This window comes from Pyrus communis, chromosome 2, assembly GCF_041283825.1.
Source record: "Pyrus communis isolate YQ-2024b chromosome 2, ASM4128382v1, whole genome shotgun sequence".
NCBI classification, from domain to species: domain Eukaryota; kingdom Viridiplantae; phylum Streptophyta; class Magnoliopsida; order Rosales; family Rosaceae; genus Pyrus; species Pyrus communis.
The window spans coordinates 3,896,633-3,913,738 of record NC_142566.1 but is presented as its reverse complement, the minus strand read 5'-3'; the positions used below and the strand labels follow the sequence as shown (position 1 = coordinate 3,913,738).

Below are 17,106 nucleotides of genomic sequence, written 5' to 3'. Positions count from 1 at the left end.
AGATTAGTTGCATAATCATCTACAATACTTACCTCAAGTATATTCAGAGAAGATGTATTGGACGACATTGTGGAGCTAGAGAAAGGGTAATACACTACTAGGCTCGCTATCAGAAACTATTCAGGACTAGGCTCAATAGGAACTGTTGAACCAAACTACCACTGTCGGTAATTTCTTGCTGTTGTTGGGCATCATTGCTTTTGGCAGCTGCTTGTCGAGACTCTTCTGTTCTATTCTAGGCAGAAACTTGCTGGAAATCCTTCATGCTGCTCTCGGCAGCAACTCCATTGACTCCTCATGCATCCACAGCTCCCTTATATCCAACCAACAAAGATCATCCATAGTATCACCCTCCCCATGGTGATCTAAAGTCGAGTGGAGTGGAGCATAAATATTCAGATTATGAAAATGTAACATCCATAGTCACGTACATATGGTGAGTGTCAGGATGATAACATTTCCTTTCTGATGAGTGGAAAAGCCAACAAATACACACCGAAGTGCACACGGATCAAGTTTACTTCGATGAATCTTTTGAATATGAACATACATTACACACCACTGAAGCATGTTGGGTGAGTTTCTGAAGAGGTCTGAAAACCGACAACTCGGGATGGCATACGGTTGATTACATAAACTGCATAAGTGACTGCTTCAGGCTAAAAACGCTTAAGAATAAAAGCACAAATGAGCAAGGCATAAGTAGTTTCAAGAATATGGCGATTTTTCCTCTCAACCACCCCATTTCTGGAGTGTGAGGACATGTCATTTCATGAATAGTTCATTGATTATGAAGAAATTCGGACACCTCAAAATTAATATATTCACCTCCATTATCAGAGTGAAGAAATTTAATAACAGAGGAATATTGAGTTCGGATCATCTGAGAAAAAGACCGAACCACCATACTAACATCACTTTTATTTTTCATCACATACAACCAGGTCATACGAGTGCAATCATCAACGAACGTAACAAACTATTTAATTCTAGAAGAAATACTGACAGGGAATGGTCCCCAGACATCAGAATGCACGAGATCAAACGGAAATAATCTTTTATTCATACTTGGAGGAAACGAAGCACGATGGCTTTTAGCAAGAATACATACTTCACATTGTAAGTCTGATTCAATTATTTCACGAAATAAACTAGGCAACATATGCTTTAAATAACCAAAAGACACATGGCCCAATCGACGATACAATAACCAAACTTCTTGTAAATTACTAGCATGAGACGCTCGAACAGCATTAGCTCTTCGAGGAATGACGTCATCCACATAATACAACCCTTCTCTCTTAGTACCACGCCCAATTATCTCCTTGGTCTGAATGTCTTGAAGTAGACAAAAGGATGAATAAATTATATAACACAATCCAACTGCTCAGTAACTTGTGGCATAGATAATAGATGATGAGATAAGGATGGCATGAGTAAACAGTGATGTAACGAAAGAGAGGGTGTAAGACACGATGTTCCCACTCCAACAACCAGAGCAGTAATGCCATTGGCAGTAGCTATGCACTTTCTACGAGATATTGTTATATATTGAAACAAAGTTTTATCGTAAGTCATATGATTCGTTGCACTAGAGTCGAGAATCCAACCTATATGATGATTAGTATCAGAGGCTAAAAGAACACGTCCCACAATACTTGTATTAGACGATGATTCACCAGTACTAGTTAACATAGATTGACTCGAATCACTAAAGGGTAGCTCAGCTTCCTTAGTACTGCTTGGTGTGGCAGCGGCTAAGGATGCACATCTTCCCCTTGTTCCATTATTTGCACGCTCCTTTGCTTGTAAGCATTTCTTCAACTCCGAAAACCATTCGGGTACTCCATGTTTCGCAAAACTTGTATCCTCAGTGTGGTGGGTTTGACCACAGAAAGTACACTTCAAATCATCTTTGTTTTCTCTAGTCAAGGGACGAGAATTCACAGATGAATTTGAAGACCCATTGGAACAAAAAACGCGCAGATAGCCGAGAAACCATAGCCACCGTAGGTACCCCTAATTGGCTAATTGTGTTACTCCCACCCATCATGGTGGCATGGCGTTGTGCATCACGCCTAACCACAGAGAACACTTTTTTGACTGATGGTAAAGGTTGAGTTTGTAGAACATCACTACTGTAAAACCCCTCCCTAAATTTAGTGTTTAATTTTACGTTTCCCCTAAAAGTATTTGAAGTTTTCAATTTGGTCCCCTTATCCTTAAGATATCCAGACCCTCATTTTAGATTATCATATCTCTCTGTTTGCCACGTGGCATCACCCCAACTCATCCCCTATTTCTCTCTCTCTATTGCCCCGAGACTCACTTAGCTCACTCTTCTCTCTCACTCTATCCCTCTCTCCCTCTCTCGTCGATCTAACTCGCACCCACGCATACCCTTAGAAGCACCCCGGTGACGGCGCAACACCACCATCACCCTCATAGACTTCCTCTTCCTCTCCATTGTCTTCATAAAGCTCTAGAGTACCCATAGAACACCAAACCTATGTCTGGCGAACTGTGGGTGTGCGAGTCCAAATCTGGCTATCTTCGGCCGTTTCACGGCAAACCTCAGGTACTAACTTCTCCCTCTCACCTCTACCTTCAATTTCGTAGGTAGAGCGTAAGTTATGGTGACCAAACGACGATGATTGGAGCTCAAGAAGCTCCGGCCTCCTTCTCTAATGAGTAATAGGTCGAATAACCCAAGCTTAGTGAACCCAGACCCTTTAGGCTGTTTAAGAGTCGGGCCTTAGGCCTATTAGCTATTAAGCCTAAACCCAAAATCATTTTACCTATTTATTTTCCTTTTATTTTTATTTAAACCCAAAACCCTTTTGTTGGACTAGGCCTTCAGCCCAAGACCAAAGGCTTTGGCCCGTAAGCTCTTAAGCCCAAAACCAAACCCTTTGCTTTGGGCCAGGCTTTCAAGCCCAGTCCCCTTGAACCAAAACCCATCAAATAAGGCCTTTGGGCCTTGGAACCCAAGCCCACTCCTTTAGGCCTAACCTGGTCCAACCCTAAGCCCAAAACGGTTGACCCAACCTAGTTGACCTGTTGACTTTGACCCGATCTGACAGTTGACTTTGACTTTGACCTAGGTAACGGTCAGTGTTGACTTTAACTTTGACCGGTCAATGGTGAACATTGACTTTTCGGCTGTTTTGCGGGTTTTCATCCGGGACCCCATGCTAGGCTAATTTCAATGTCTTGGACCCGTTTATGACATTTGTTTTCCCAAATTCAATCGTTTGAGTATAGTTTCATTAATTGGACCCTTTTATGTGCTTAGGTGCATTAATTATGGTGAATCCATCTTCGCTAGTTTGCATGGCTCTTCGGCAACAATGTATCTGTGAGTGGACCCCTTCTAAAATGCATGTTTTAATAGTATAAATGGCATACATGAAAAGCATGATTTACTGATTACGTTTTATGAAATGTTTTATGAGATATTATGCTTAGAATATTTTGGAATACCATATTTTCTATCAAACCCATGTTCTATGTAGGGTATCTAATGGATGACGATATACTATTTAGAACATGTTTTTAAACACTGCTTTATAGTATAGATGATGGATGACTTTATACTATGAAATTGTTTTTGAGATATATGTACCTATGTTTGGAAAGACTATGTTCAATAGTTTTGTGCTTATCTAGTGGTCACTATTCCACCACGGACGAGGTTTATGGTGCTGGCATGTGGGCTTGGAGAAATAATCCTTGGCTTCACGTCGACGGACATGGAGTTGGCAAGGGGCCTGGAGAAAAAATCTCTGGCTTTGGGTCAAGAGACAGAGCTGGCAATGGACCGGGAGATATTATTATTTGCACTATTTATCACACTATATATGAGATGTTTTATGCCATGCTAGGGTTTTTGAAAAAACCTACCACTTATTATGCTATTAGTTTTCATAAAGCTTTGTGGGTTAGTATGTTGATAACTGTTTTATTATATATGTATATCAATTTGGTCCACTCATGTTTGTTTTGCGCCCCCTCAGGATTTAGATTCGAGGCATACAATCCTGGTGTCAAGGCACATCCGTATCGGCATCTTCTAATCCTCTCGGTGTAGGACCCATTCTTTTATTCATTCAATTTTATATTATTTCTTTTAGTGTTCTAGTTAGTTGTATGCTCTGAACACGTTCCTCATTTGCATATTAATTATATTTAAATTTCTTTTATCTTATTCATATTTTAGTTCTCATATTTTCAATAAATGGCTTTCTTCACCCTCGGGTGTCGGCTAGCACGTGACCATTCTGATGTCCCATGGACATCGGGATCGAAGCATGTCAACTACGAACCTTATCATCTAGACCTGCTAAAAAAGCATAAACTTGGTGCAGTTAAATCTCTTCTCGAAGTGTCTTCAAAACATGAGCACACTTTATCTTAATTGGTCTGCTTTAATCCAACTCCTGCCACATGAACTTGAGATCAACCACCCCTTCACAATTGCATTCCCTGTCTCCCACATTTCATACTCAGTACTGCCTTCATTCGGTTCCTTGATACTTCCTGTCACGAATCCCTTCTTACTGCGTCCAGCGATATGCATCTCCAACACTCTGGACCAAAAGGGATAGTTCGATCCATTGAGTTTGATAGCACTTGGCATAACAGAAGCATCATTCTAAATTACCACAGAGTTGAGAACAGACTGACTAGTTGAACCAGTAATTCCACCCCTAGGTTTTTGTTCTGAGCCTCCCTCATTGTCGTTCAGCATTGTTGTATCGCAGCACACTCACGGCAGCATAGCAACACACTCACGACAGCACAGCAACACACACACATATCAAGAACAACGAGCACAGTTCTTGCAGACACAGCAGCGGCACGATAAAATTTTTTACAGTTAGGGTTACAGCAAACTAGGCTCGGATGCCAAATAGAATTATATGGCTGAATTACTTACTTTTTATTATTCACAAGATTAAGAATATATATATACAATCCTTGTTCCACAAGGAAACATAAGGGGACACAAAATATACTTCCTAATAAAGAAAATATTTACATAAACTTTACATTCTTAATTAAGACTCACGTTAACAGGATTCATATGGGAAGTGAGGGAATATATTGTCCAAGTTAGTTGCTGAGGAAAAAAAGAGTCAGTCAATTTGATTTTGTAGCAAGTTTTATGTCTCTTGGGAATTCTCCTCTGCATCAATTTTGAAGTTTGCACTTTATAATGCTTATCTCTAGTTGCAGAGGAGGAGTTACGTAGCACTTCGGGCCCAAGTAAAAGAGTCAGAGGCCCAATTCCAATAAAGGAAACAAGCTGCCTAATTAGAAAAATCTTATCATCTCACTAGAGGTTAGAAGTAGGGGTGAGTTTGGTCGGATCAGATTGGAAACAAGCATTCGTATCATATATTTGTTCCAGTTTCGGAAATTTGGATCATCAGAATTTATTGAAAATTTTGGAATTAGTTTTCTCTCAGAATTTTCGGAACTTGATTCAGATCTCTTATATTTTGCAAGACAGAGAAATTTTTTAAACTTGTATGTGTGCACTATTCAATATTCTTTTCTTTTTTATGACATAAGACCATATTAGATAAGATTAAACAGTATGTATGATTATACTCTTTATTTTTAGTATATAATAGTATGATTAAATATACAAAATATGAGATAAAACATACTAAATATAATAACAAACATGATAAAATAAGAATATGCATGATTTATATATATATATATATATATATAGGAACAAGTTTGAGAAATTTCAAATCGGATAGGTACAATCCAATGGCCATCTAATTTTTTTGAAAATTTTGGGAATCAATAATGTTTGGACTCGGAATGGAAATTTTCTGTTCAGATTGGAATCTCTAATCCAACTTGCACCTCCTAGTTAGAAGGAAAGGAAGGAGACAATGAACCTCGTAGATAAGGAAGCAAAAGTTCACACTGCCAAGCCACAATTCTAATGGAGTCATAATGACTCCGAGGCTTGTGTGAATGTCATGAATTGGGATGAGAGTTCTCTCTAATTCAATTGAGTTTAGTAGTAAATTAGAGATTGTAACGTGGGAGCCCAAAATTTTTATTTTCCGCTTGTCCATTTAAAATACAAGAGAAATCAGTAATCAGAATAATTTTAGTACTCGTTTCAGCCCATTCTAAGTTAGCATGCCATAAAGTTGAAATAACGCAATTAGTCCTTTATACTTGACGCGCCACAGTTATCTTATGGAAAGGTTTTTGATCCAATTTGACACTTCGTCTAGTCCAATTTATTCTATGCATACCATCAGGTTGCCTACATGTATGTTGTGATAATGTCAATAAGATTAATAGAAATTTTGTGAGTCTTTTTGGTTCCTGGAATGGGTGGATAACCGTGGTTTCCCACCAGTTATTTCTCTTTTAAAATTTAAAAAAAAAAAAAAAGATTAATAGAAACTTGGCCTCCTAAGACCATCTCCAACCCTTGGTAAAACCTAAAATGTTTAAGCCTGAAAATTTAGGTTTTAAACCCAAACAGTTTTTCTGCTTCAACCTTGCTGGTTAAATTTTTAGCCCGAAATTAGGATAATTTTTTGCTTAAAGTTTTCTTAAAGTAACTTTAAAAAAATTATCGTAATTTATTTTTATGAACATTTTAACCTAAAAATATTTAGATTCTGATAAATATTGAAAAATTACTAAACCGACACCATGAAACTCGTGTAACACTATGAAAGAATACGAAACACATGAATTTTTTTTTTAATTATTTTAGTTGTTGAATTCAAATTTGGACCATAAGATTTTTATTTTTATTTTTTTTACCGTTGGATTTAATCATAATAAATTTTAACCATCAATGAATTTATAAATATAAAACTAAAAAAAATACACATATATGGTGAACTTCAAATTTGTGTTTTACTCAAAAAGTTGGAGTAAGTCTAAGAGCAAAAGGGGTCTTGATGATGAGAAATTCCTGTGTTTTGGAGCTGCTGAATCACATTTATCGTCAACGGAGCGGAACGGTGTTGCGGGCGGATGCCCTGGCTGCTTGGGGGTGACGGATGATGTTTTACAGCAGTAGCAGCAGCAGCGGCAGTAACTGCTTGCCTTCTTTCGTTCCTTCTTGTTTTCTATGCGTACACGATTTGAACTGGACCCAAATAAGAATAGGGAGACCTGGAGTCAATGAGAAGAGAATTCATCTCTCTCCCTTTCCGGTTGTTACTATTTATTTGATCGAGAATCTAATGACTCAATAAATACAAGAAAACTTGCCTAACTTTGACCACAAAACCAACTCTTCTTTCAAACTCTTTGACCCAAAAGAAAAACTTGGACACGCTGATGTGACAAATAAAGAAAATAATACAACCCCTTTGAAAGGAGGATAATGATTCGAAACCAATCACGCGTGACTGTGTGAACAAGTTAAAGCAAATCACGACGAGATGCGTGGGGCTAAAGAGATTATGGTTGCATCTAAATTTCTCCCGTGCATCGTGTATGTGATGTACAACAGTACAAGATTTGAGAATTGAGGAATTTTAGATTAAAGCATGCAAATCCAGCCATCCAGCCATCCAGCATCAACTAAAGCGGGAATCCCATGCATCTATGCACTGTAGAATTTTTTACAATAAAGATTCCTACAGTGTATCGGTGCACGTAATGCAATGTATAGGAAGAACAGTTGATAGCAGGCAAATCTAGCACTTTGAATATTGTTGTTGATAGCACAAAGGAACAAGCAAAAGGTACATAAAAACCACCACATATATAGATGTCTTCTGTGTACACATTACATAACTGCACATGCCAACATCGACTTCAGCAACCGGAAAAATGTTTCCCGCATTTTAACAATAGTACGGAACAACGGATTGGGTTTTCCAGTCCTTTATTGGCTCTACTCAATACTGCAACCAGATAACCTATACTTAGATGAGGAAGTTACCGTTCGAGTTTCGAGGGTTATAAACATCTAACATGTTCGACAGACATACGCAACTAAACGTAAACCACAACACACACACCCCTCCTACCAACACATAGATTGGAGCAGTCATCTAAACACCTAACAAGTCCCGGCAGAAAAAAAGTGCAACTAAACTTAAAAAGAAGCTTCACCTATTCGGTCCGCAACTGTGTAACTCCAACACATTGGAGCAGTCAACATAAGAAAACCCCACTTCAATGGAACCAAGGGGGAGCATCTTGCTTTGGCGGAGTGTCCATAACATTATAATCAGCTGGTGCCAAGTGCAAGGGGGAGTCGAATCTCATGTTGACGTTTTCAATGGGATTGTTACCAAATGGAGAATCAAATGCGATGCACTGATCAAACTGAACTTCCGGGGATGTGAAACCTGGATGAAGCATAGGCATGGGGGCCGGTTCAGACATGTTGATGTTGCATCCTGTATCCACCCCTTGACCAAAAAAGTTATCATTCATTGGAAATTGATATTTCGACTGCTGCTGGTTGCGGTTCTCTACAATATGGAGGTTTCCAGGATTGCAGTTCTGGTTCTGTTGAACATTACTATCATAGAATGACATAAGCTCAGATATCATTTTCTGCCCATCATCAACTCCCGAAGCATTAAACCTACTTGCCTGGTTCACTGATTGTTGAAATGTGGGTGCAGGTGGTTGAGCAATGGGTAGAGAGAAGCCCACAGATTTCTCATTGTGAATCTGAAAGCTTGACATTCCAAACACTTGCGAAGAATTACTGCGGTATTGACAGTTCATCTGGTGATTATTTCTTGCAGTTATGTTGAGAAAGCCTAGGCGATAATCATGACACGGGCACTGCGGATATTCGCAGGTGTAAATCTTCTGATTTAACATCATTTGTGGCTCTTCAGACAGCTGCTTCCTCTTTTGACCAAAATCTGAGTTGATCTCAATCAGCTCTCCCTTAATCTGAGGTACCGGCCTCTCTCTTTGACCAGCAGTTCCAATGTTGAAGTGATTTACAAGAGGTTTGCAATCCTCTGTTTCAACATTTTCGTCATCATCAACACCTTCAACATCATAATCACTGGTACCGCTGATTGCGAGAGACCCACCACCACCAGCCAGTGGAGGTGGACATCTATCAGGATATAACCTTCGGGCCAAAGCTTCCTCCTGGTTTATAATAGCTAGCCAAGTGGCGCTCTCCTTAGCAGTCATTTTGTCTTGCAAACACTTGGACTGACGAACAAGCTTGCGGATCTTGGCAATATCTGGTGACATATGCTTTATCACAGCTGTGAGGACACCAACCTTCCAAGCCTTTTTCAGATCATGAGGCTTCTTGTATGGGGGAGGACCCTGATCCTTGGGCAGATTTAATTGAGGCCACCAATCCTCATTACCGGTAGGCCACCAAGGTGGGGCAACACCTTTCTCCAATGGGAAACGTCTTTGGGGTGGATCGCAGTGCTGCATCAAAGCCGACAAAAGTGAACCAAGCGTGGTGTCTTGCAGCTCCTGTAAAGTGTGAGGAGTGGATGCCACTACACTGCAGTCTTCATTCTTCCCAGGGATTGAATGATCTGCCTGATACTTAGAAATTGCAGCCGGGCCATTACGATCAAATCTTACTTTTTCCTTCCACCATGCTCGCAGATTGTCTGAGGCACCACTCACTGGTTTTCCTTTTTCTGGGATAATTCCATAAACAAAACCCTGAGCTTTGCAAACTTCCATCATTTTCAGCATATATTTCAGGATCCCATCTTGTGCCCGTGACATCTTCTTCCTCCGAGCTTGTTCCTGTGATTGACGCTGTCTCGCATTGTCAACTCTTTCCTTTCCCTTAGTTTGTTCCTTCAGCTTCTTCAATAGCATTCGGTCTCTCCACATCCTCCTCTCCAGCTCATCAACATCCATTTCTTCATCACTATAATCCTCCTCCCCAGTTGCCTCGGGTTCATGCTCTGGAGCTGCTTCGCCTTCCCCAGATGGAGCCGAAAGAAAGTCAAGATTACCACAGAAACCCATTTCTTCAAAGATCCCCATTAGCACCGACACAAAAAACAACCCTGATTATATAAACGGGTAATCAAATGCAAACTACGTCAACTTCTCTGCCCTTCTCTCACTCTTTAAAAGATTTCCAATCTTGCGCACAGTTATTAGCTTTAAAATCTCTGAAAGCCAAGGTCCACCGATAAAGGATACTCAACCCAACGAAATCAAATCTTCTGCAACTACAATAAATTACAATAACTCGGTTAACCACACAATTGTCGTGAATCATAAATCAGGTACATTGAACTAGCAGTAATGATAATTCAATTAAGTATATAATTTTATAAATACAATTAATCACAAACAAGTAACACAATAAACAATTCGGATTCACTTACACAAACATACCATAAATTATATGGGCATCAAACCAAACAAATAATGCAAAACAAGCAAACAAAGGAACGTAACGGATCTCCTTGTTTTCACATTCAAAACGTAAACAAAAAAAGAACCAAAAGATAATCCCAACACATGGCCCTCGTCACTACAAACAACAAAAGAAGTGACTCTCGAATAACCGAGCAAAAAGAGAAAACAAGAAAAAGGAAAATAAAATATCCATCATCATCCCAAAAATCACGAGGTAGTCACAATAAAAACCAAATTTAAGTTACACGGAATACCCTCCAACTTTGAACACCGCTACCATGTAGAGAACCAGGCACCTCCAGATCTACTATCATCCAGATTCATTTTCCTTACAGTTACACGTTATTGATGAGTATTGAGAGGACCAAGTTTTGGGTTTTTAATTTTTGTTTACACAAACTGATATAGCTTATAGCACAGGTTTACAGCAAATTTATCACATATCTAAGCAACATAATTCACTTATTAATCCTTTTTATCATCATTTAATATAAATTCGAAAATTCAGGGTAGCCGACTTTCGGATCAAAATTTCCAGGTGCTCCAAAGTACGGGATACTCCCGGTGTTTTAATCATTAGATCCTGGTTTTTTGTATTTTTAAGCAAAGATCTAGCCGTCAAAACACCCGGAGTATCTCGTGCTCAGATCAAAGGCTGTTCATACGCATCCCTCCATCCAGATTCAAACTACTCACATCCAAATTTTGTGAAAAAACAGATTAAAACAAAACAAAGCAGAAAAAACCCGGCAACTAAAAAGATCAAACAGAAAATACAAAAAAACAATATATATGGTAAACAACAAAAACAAAACCCAGATAAACATGTAGATGCAAGTGAATAAGAGAAGAACCCTAGAGTTTCTACAAATCAGATGCAGTAGGAGCAATCAGATCAACCATTAAAACCCTTGAAAAGTCACAAGATTTAACAACAAATATATCTATTTATTAACTAATATGCAGATAAGAACATGTTATCATAAACCCAATATACACCGAACAATCACAAACAAAACAATCTAAGAAGAAAAGAAAAGCAGAAAATGAAGGTACCTGATTGATGGATATCAAGTGGTGGTATAAGGCATTGAAGCTCCTCAAGCACTCTCTGATTACTCAGAGAGGGAGAGGGGGAGAGAGAGAGAGATAGAGAAAGACACAGAATTTTTTTCCTTTCTGCTCAGAGGAGAGATAGAGCTTAGTGGGTTTTCTTTTCCTTTGTTAATGGCAGAAGAAAATGAGAGAAAAAGATAGAAAGATGGCTGGGTGGGTGGGTGAGTTGGGGAGGGACAAGGATATGAACAAGCAAAGCAACAGTAACTTTTTATTTTTGGAAGGTGAACTATCTAACTAGGGTTAGGTTATCGTTTAACCGTGGTTAAGACTTTGGAAGGAGCCACGTGGGGAGACTTTACCATTGTAGTGGATATTTCCTTGTCGTTCTTTTTGTTTGTACACTTTTCTCTTCCCTCAAGTCACTTGCCAGTTGCCCCCTTAAGAAACGTGCGCAAATAGTATTCAATTCAAATAGTCAAGTCATTGATGTTTATGTTTGGTCAAACCAAATTTTACCCAATGTTCTGTATATCCAATTTTAGCTTGTAATTCCTTGAGATCTTAGAAATTCTGTAATCGTGACCGTTTATCGTCTATCGTGTAATTAAAAATTACTTCAAAATTTAACATTTAAAATTAAATATAAATATTACCCCGAATCCTTTTCCTGTAATTATGTTGGGAAACTCATTGCAAAAGACTGGACTTTAGATTATTTTTAAAGGAGAAGTTAAATACATCAATTGGGACTAAAAGACATTAAGATTTTCTAAAGTGAGATGTCACAATTGGCGGAAAGCTGAGTTATTTTATTTTTTATCAAACGATATTATCTACACTAAAAGGGTGAGAGAATAGGTTAAGCCTCAAAATAAGCGAGCAATAATATGGTTCAACTTCGCCTTTGGTAAGAATTGAACTTAAGACATTTTACTTACAAATGAAAAAGAATATTATTAAACAGTATTGCTAAGTGACGACAATTGAGTTGTTTGATTTCTTACTTTCAAGTTGTCTTTATTGATAACAAACAAAAATAGAATCAAACGCCTTTAATTTATTTTTACATAAATCACATTGATAACCAATATGATTATGATAGCTGAAATCAATTTTAGTTATATTTTAATAGTTAATGTGACCATTGGCCCAATATATTAATAAAAAAGTATTTGACAAAAGGAGATTTAACATATATATTTAAGAGAACTTTAACAAAAAATTCTCAATACTATTTACTTTAATGAAAAATCATATTTTTACACTAAAAAATCAATCATGATGCTATTCACTTTACCCTTTATTTTGTCCTTATTGTAAAACTCGAAGTTACCAAGTTATTTTCATTAGTTTTCCTTATATTTAATTGGCTACATTAATCATTAAATAAAATTTTGACATATTATATTTAATATCAATTTTTTTTAATATAATGATATACTAAATTGTAGTATTGAACAGTAATACATACATTATGAGTAATACTACACTTATCGCATATTTGTATTATCTCTCTAATAGTGATAGGGTTCACAAATACATGTGAGTCTTATCTCTATTAGATAGTACCAATGATTGTATAAATATGTGGTGAGAGTAGCATTTTTAAGATATTATTATTAGACCTACTCCAACCCTTGGAGTAAAACTCAGTTCTAAACCTACCAAACTTGCTCCAACTCTTGGGTCAAATATGAGTTTTAACCCAAAATTCATTTTTTTGGCAAATTTAGATCAAAATTTTCCACGGGTCATCAGTCTGGCCCACCATATGTGACATCCCACATCGCCCAGGGGAGTGATCCTTAAATATATATTCCCATCTCTACCTAGCACAAAGCCTTTTGGGAGCTCACTGGCTTCGGGTTCCGTAGGAACTCCGAAGTTAAGCGAGAAGGGGGCTAGAGCAATCCAATGATGGGTGACCCACTGGGAAGTTGCTCGTGAGTTCCCAAAAACAAAACCGTGAGGGAATGGTAAGCCCAAAGCGGATAATATAGTGCTACGGTGGTGGAGCGGGCCCGGGAAGTGATACACCCCGAGCCGGGATGTGACAATTGGTATTAGAGCCTAACCCTGGCCGCGTGTGTGCCGACGAGGACGTCGAGCCCCTAAGGGGGGTGGATTGTGACATCCCACATCGCCCAGGGGAGTGATCCTTAAATGTATATTCTCATCCCTACTTAACACGAGGCCTTTTGGGAGCTCACTGGCTTCGGGTTCCGTAGGAACTCCGAAGTTAAGCGAGAAGGGGGTTAGAGCAATCCCATGATGGGTGACCTACTGGGAAGTTGCTCGTGAGTTCCCAAAAACAAAATCGTGAGGGAATGGTAAGCCCAAAGCGGACAATATCGTGCCACGGTGGTGGAGCGGGCCGGGGAAGTGATCCGTCCCGAGCTGGGATGTGACACCATATATATGTTTTTAGTTTAATATTTATAAATTCATTGAATTCAATGGCTAAAATCTAGGCCCCATTTCGCCTCCTAACTAGCACCTAGTGTCTTTTAGAACCTTGTGCATAGCATGTGTACAATCACTAGCTATTACTTCAATTATCTATTAATTAGAGTTTTTTTGTGTATCCTTCATCTTTCAAACTGAGAGAGTTTGTTTTTTTTTTTCCACAAGCGACATTAGAAAATATGAAAAATCAAATACAAGACTTGGAGTGCAAAACCAAATATAGATGCGTCAAAATATCGGGCAATAAGCTCACTTGACTCAAATAACTCTATATTACTCATTGTAATTCCTACTAGTGATGCAAATTTGCCACTAAATCATATTTTTAAGAGCAAAAAATTTACCTCCAAAGCTTTATTTAACCTTTCATTTCATGATTGAAAATGGCATTTCAATCATGAAATCAGCTTGAGCTACAAGTCTCTTGCGTTCGAAAGCGTGGGTGATTAGTGGAACTGTAAAAAAAAAATAAAACAAAAAATGCAATGGTGAAGGGACACGTCGAAACGTGCGAGAAAGAGAAATTTTCAAAACATGAAACAACCAATTAGATAGATTACTTTAAATAATAATAAGAGTGCTACTAAGTCCACCACAGTGTCTTATTTCCCCATCTACTTTGAAATAATAATTTTATTCATCTATCCTAATGTTGCTAATTGCTTAATTTGTTTATGACTTTATGTACCAGACTAGGATGAAAAAAATTGATGTATGAAATATTGAAAACCAAAAAAATTTAGGGTAGTAAACTGAGATCAACCCTAAAAAATAATTAAATAGAGAAATATTTCCGCTTAGCACTCTAGTATAGTATTATTCCTCACTAGTAAGTGAGATGTCTTATGTTCGAATCTCTTTAATACCAATTTATCTCCCCACCTCCTTAGTATAAATATAAAATGAGTTATATATAAGTAAATGGAGGTGCATGCTATGATATTAATTAGAGAATTGCTTAGTATGCACCGGTGTATATTATTTATCAAAATCTGTGACCGTTGAATCATTGACTGTGGATCTGTTAGTGCATATTAATGCTTCATTTACCTCATACATACTATACAGCAAAACATAGTAGAATTTCGATTAATTATACTGAAAAGTTTGAAATATCTCATAAAAAAAAATTGAAAAAAAGGAGACAAATAAACGTAAAAAATGACTCATTTTCTTAATCTTTGGACTAAAATAAGACAAACCAGTCATGCACACCATACACATCAAATTTTATTCATCTATCCTAATGTTGCAAATTGCTTAATTTGTTTATTGTAGATACCTCTCGTGTGGAGCTTGGGCTGGAAACATTTTCTGCTTGGTGTCATGGTTGAGGATTTGGGGGTGTTGGTAGTTACAATTATGGGATTTTTTGGGGGAGGGAGCTGCTGCCTGCTGATGATATTTGAAGTTCTTTTTTTGAGTAAATCGATATTTTTAGATTATGGGTAGGGAGAGTTTTTGAGTAATGATGATTTTTTTTTAAATTAAAATAATTTTTCAAAGCAAGGAAAATTTGAAGAAAGAATATGCAAGGTTATTTTGGAAATAATGGTGAGCGGGAAAAGAGTTTATGTATTTTTTAATATTTTATTAAGGATATAAATATAAGATGAGTGAGAAAATAAGACATTAGGATGGGTATAACACTACTCGATAATAATCATAATTAGTGGATTGACTTTACCATAATAGCCTTGATGACTTTTTTAATTCCTAATTTGGATGAATCAATCCCTCCCACCTACCCACCCACGTATACACGAGACAACCAAGCAGTCATCGGCCACGTTAGCACCCATTAAATATTTGAAAACTACAAACCACGTGCTTAACTGTTCATCGCACTACGGTATCAAATTATTATAATTATATTATTGAGAAGAGCTTAGCTCCATAAAGTTGAAAACAAGCCACTTCAGAATATTTTGTGGCCTATTTATATAATTTCATGTTATAATCAGAATTGTTCGTTTTTATAAAAATATAATATAAAATTAAAATAATATTAGGGTGATTAAATTTTTAAACTAAATATACAAACCAAATAATAGGTCATTAATAGAAAATAAACACATTAATCAACATTCAATAATAATCCAATTATCAACATCTACATCATTTGGTTTACAAAATTTAGCTAGAAATTTGGTATCTCTAGCATTACCCTTAAAATTAATATTGTTAGGTCATCAAGCTGTATAAAAATTGCTTGACAAATTCAATAAAAACATTACGAACTATTTATTTGTTTCCTATTGACTAAACAATCTTAGTTTTAAATAACTTTTTGTAAAAAAAATGAACTTTACATAGTGATTTATAAAATAAACAATTTTGATCATACAATTCAAGTTATGTGAAGGGCACGAAACATTTTGAAGAGGAACTCGTCCTCAAACCTTAAAAACTGAACGGCACAAAATTCTGTAAATAAGTCACGGAACATTTTGAAGAGTAACTCTTCCACAACTTAAGAAGCCAGGCTCTCTTCTCTGTATTGTTTAGCTCAGTCGGAATCATTATTCCTTGGTGCAAATTATCATTATATTGTGACATATATGATCATTTGATTTCACGAAACATTTTGAAGAGGATCTTTACCTAACTTTGACCCCTTTTCAGTCTCTGCCTGATTTTTCAGTCCTAAGATTCCTAACACGGAAGACCAAACTGATTCACATGATACCAGTATCATGGCTTCGAGGGGCCGAATTCATTTGTCTCGTAGAATAATACGACTAGATGAGAACCACTTTACAAGGCACAGTGCACTGCCACGGAGCACTACCACAAGGCATCTCATGTCAATAAAATAATACCACACGAACAAAAACTTATACATGCATGTTTTTATTTTATTGACATAAAACTCCATCATGACAGTACGCTTGTATCATGTAAGCCCTCAAAAAACTGTGTGATTGTGTCATATAAGTCCTCAAAAATTGTGTGCTTGTGTCATGTAAGTTCTCAAACGACCAAAAAACTGTCCAAAACATTTCAACATAAGTACTGTATCTGTGTATAAGATTGGAAGTAGGATTCTCTCCTCTCCTATTCCCATCCCCTTCCCTCCCTTCCCCTCCTCTCACATATTGTTTTTTGTCTTATTGTCTCTATGAAAAATCAATATAAGATGTTAACGTGGTTAAACCGTAACCGTTCAAATAGGAGGGGATGGAAAGGGAGAGA

At 37.3% G+C, this 17,106-nt stretch overlaps 1 protein-coding gene across 1 annotated transcript; it reads right to left on the bottom strand.

The window, feature by feature from the left end:
* Window positions 1-7,746: 7,746 nt before the first annotated feature.
* Window positions 7,747-11,838, bottom strand: LOC137749029 (ETHYLENE INSENSITIVE 3-like 1 protein). Its single transcript, XM_068489212.2, has 2 exons — window positions 11,443-11,838; window positions 7,747-10,193 (listed from the first exon to the last, which is right to left on the bottom strand). The coding sequence occupies exon 2, from the start codon at window positions 10,000-10,002 to the stop codon at window positions 8,182-8,184; it is 1,821 nt and encodes a 606-aa protein (XP_068345313.1). The 5' UTR covers window positions 10,003-10,193; window positions 11,443-11,838; the 3' UTR covers window positions 7,747-8,181.
* Between the last annotated feature and the right edge of the window lie 5,268 nt (window positions 11,839-17,106).

What these genes read in the sequence shown, in the direction of transcription:
- LOC137749029 (XM_068489212.2), bottom strand. Translation starts at nt 10,002, where the DNA reads ATGGGGATCTTTGAAGAAATGGGTTTCTGTGGTAATCTTGACTTTCTT.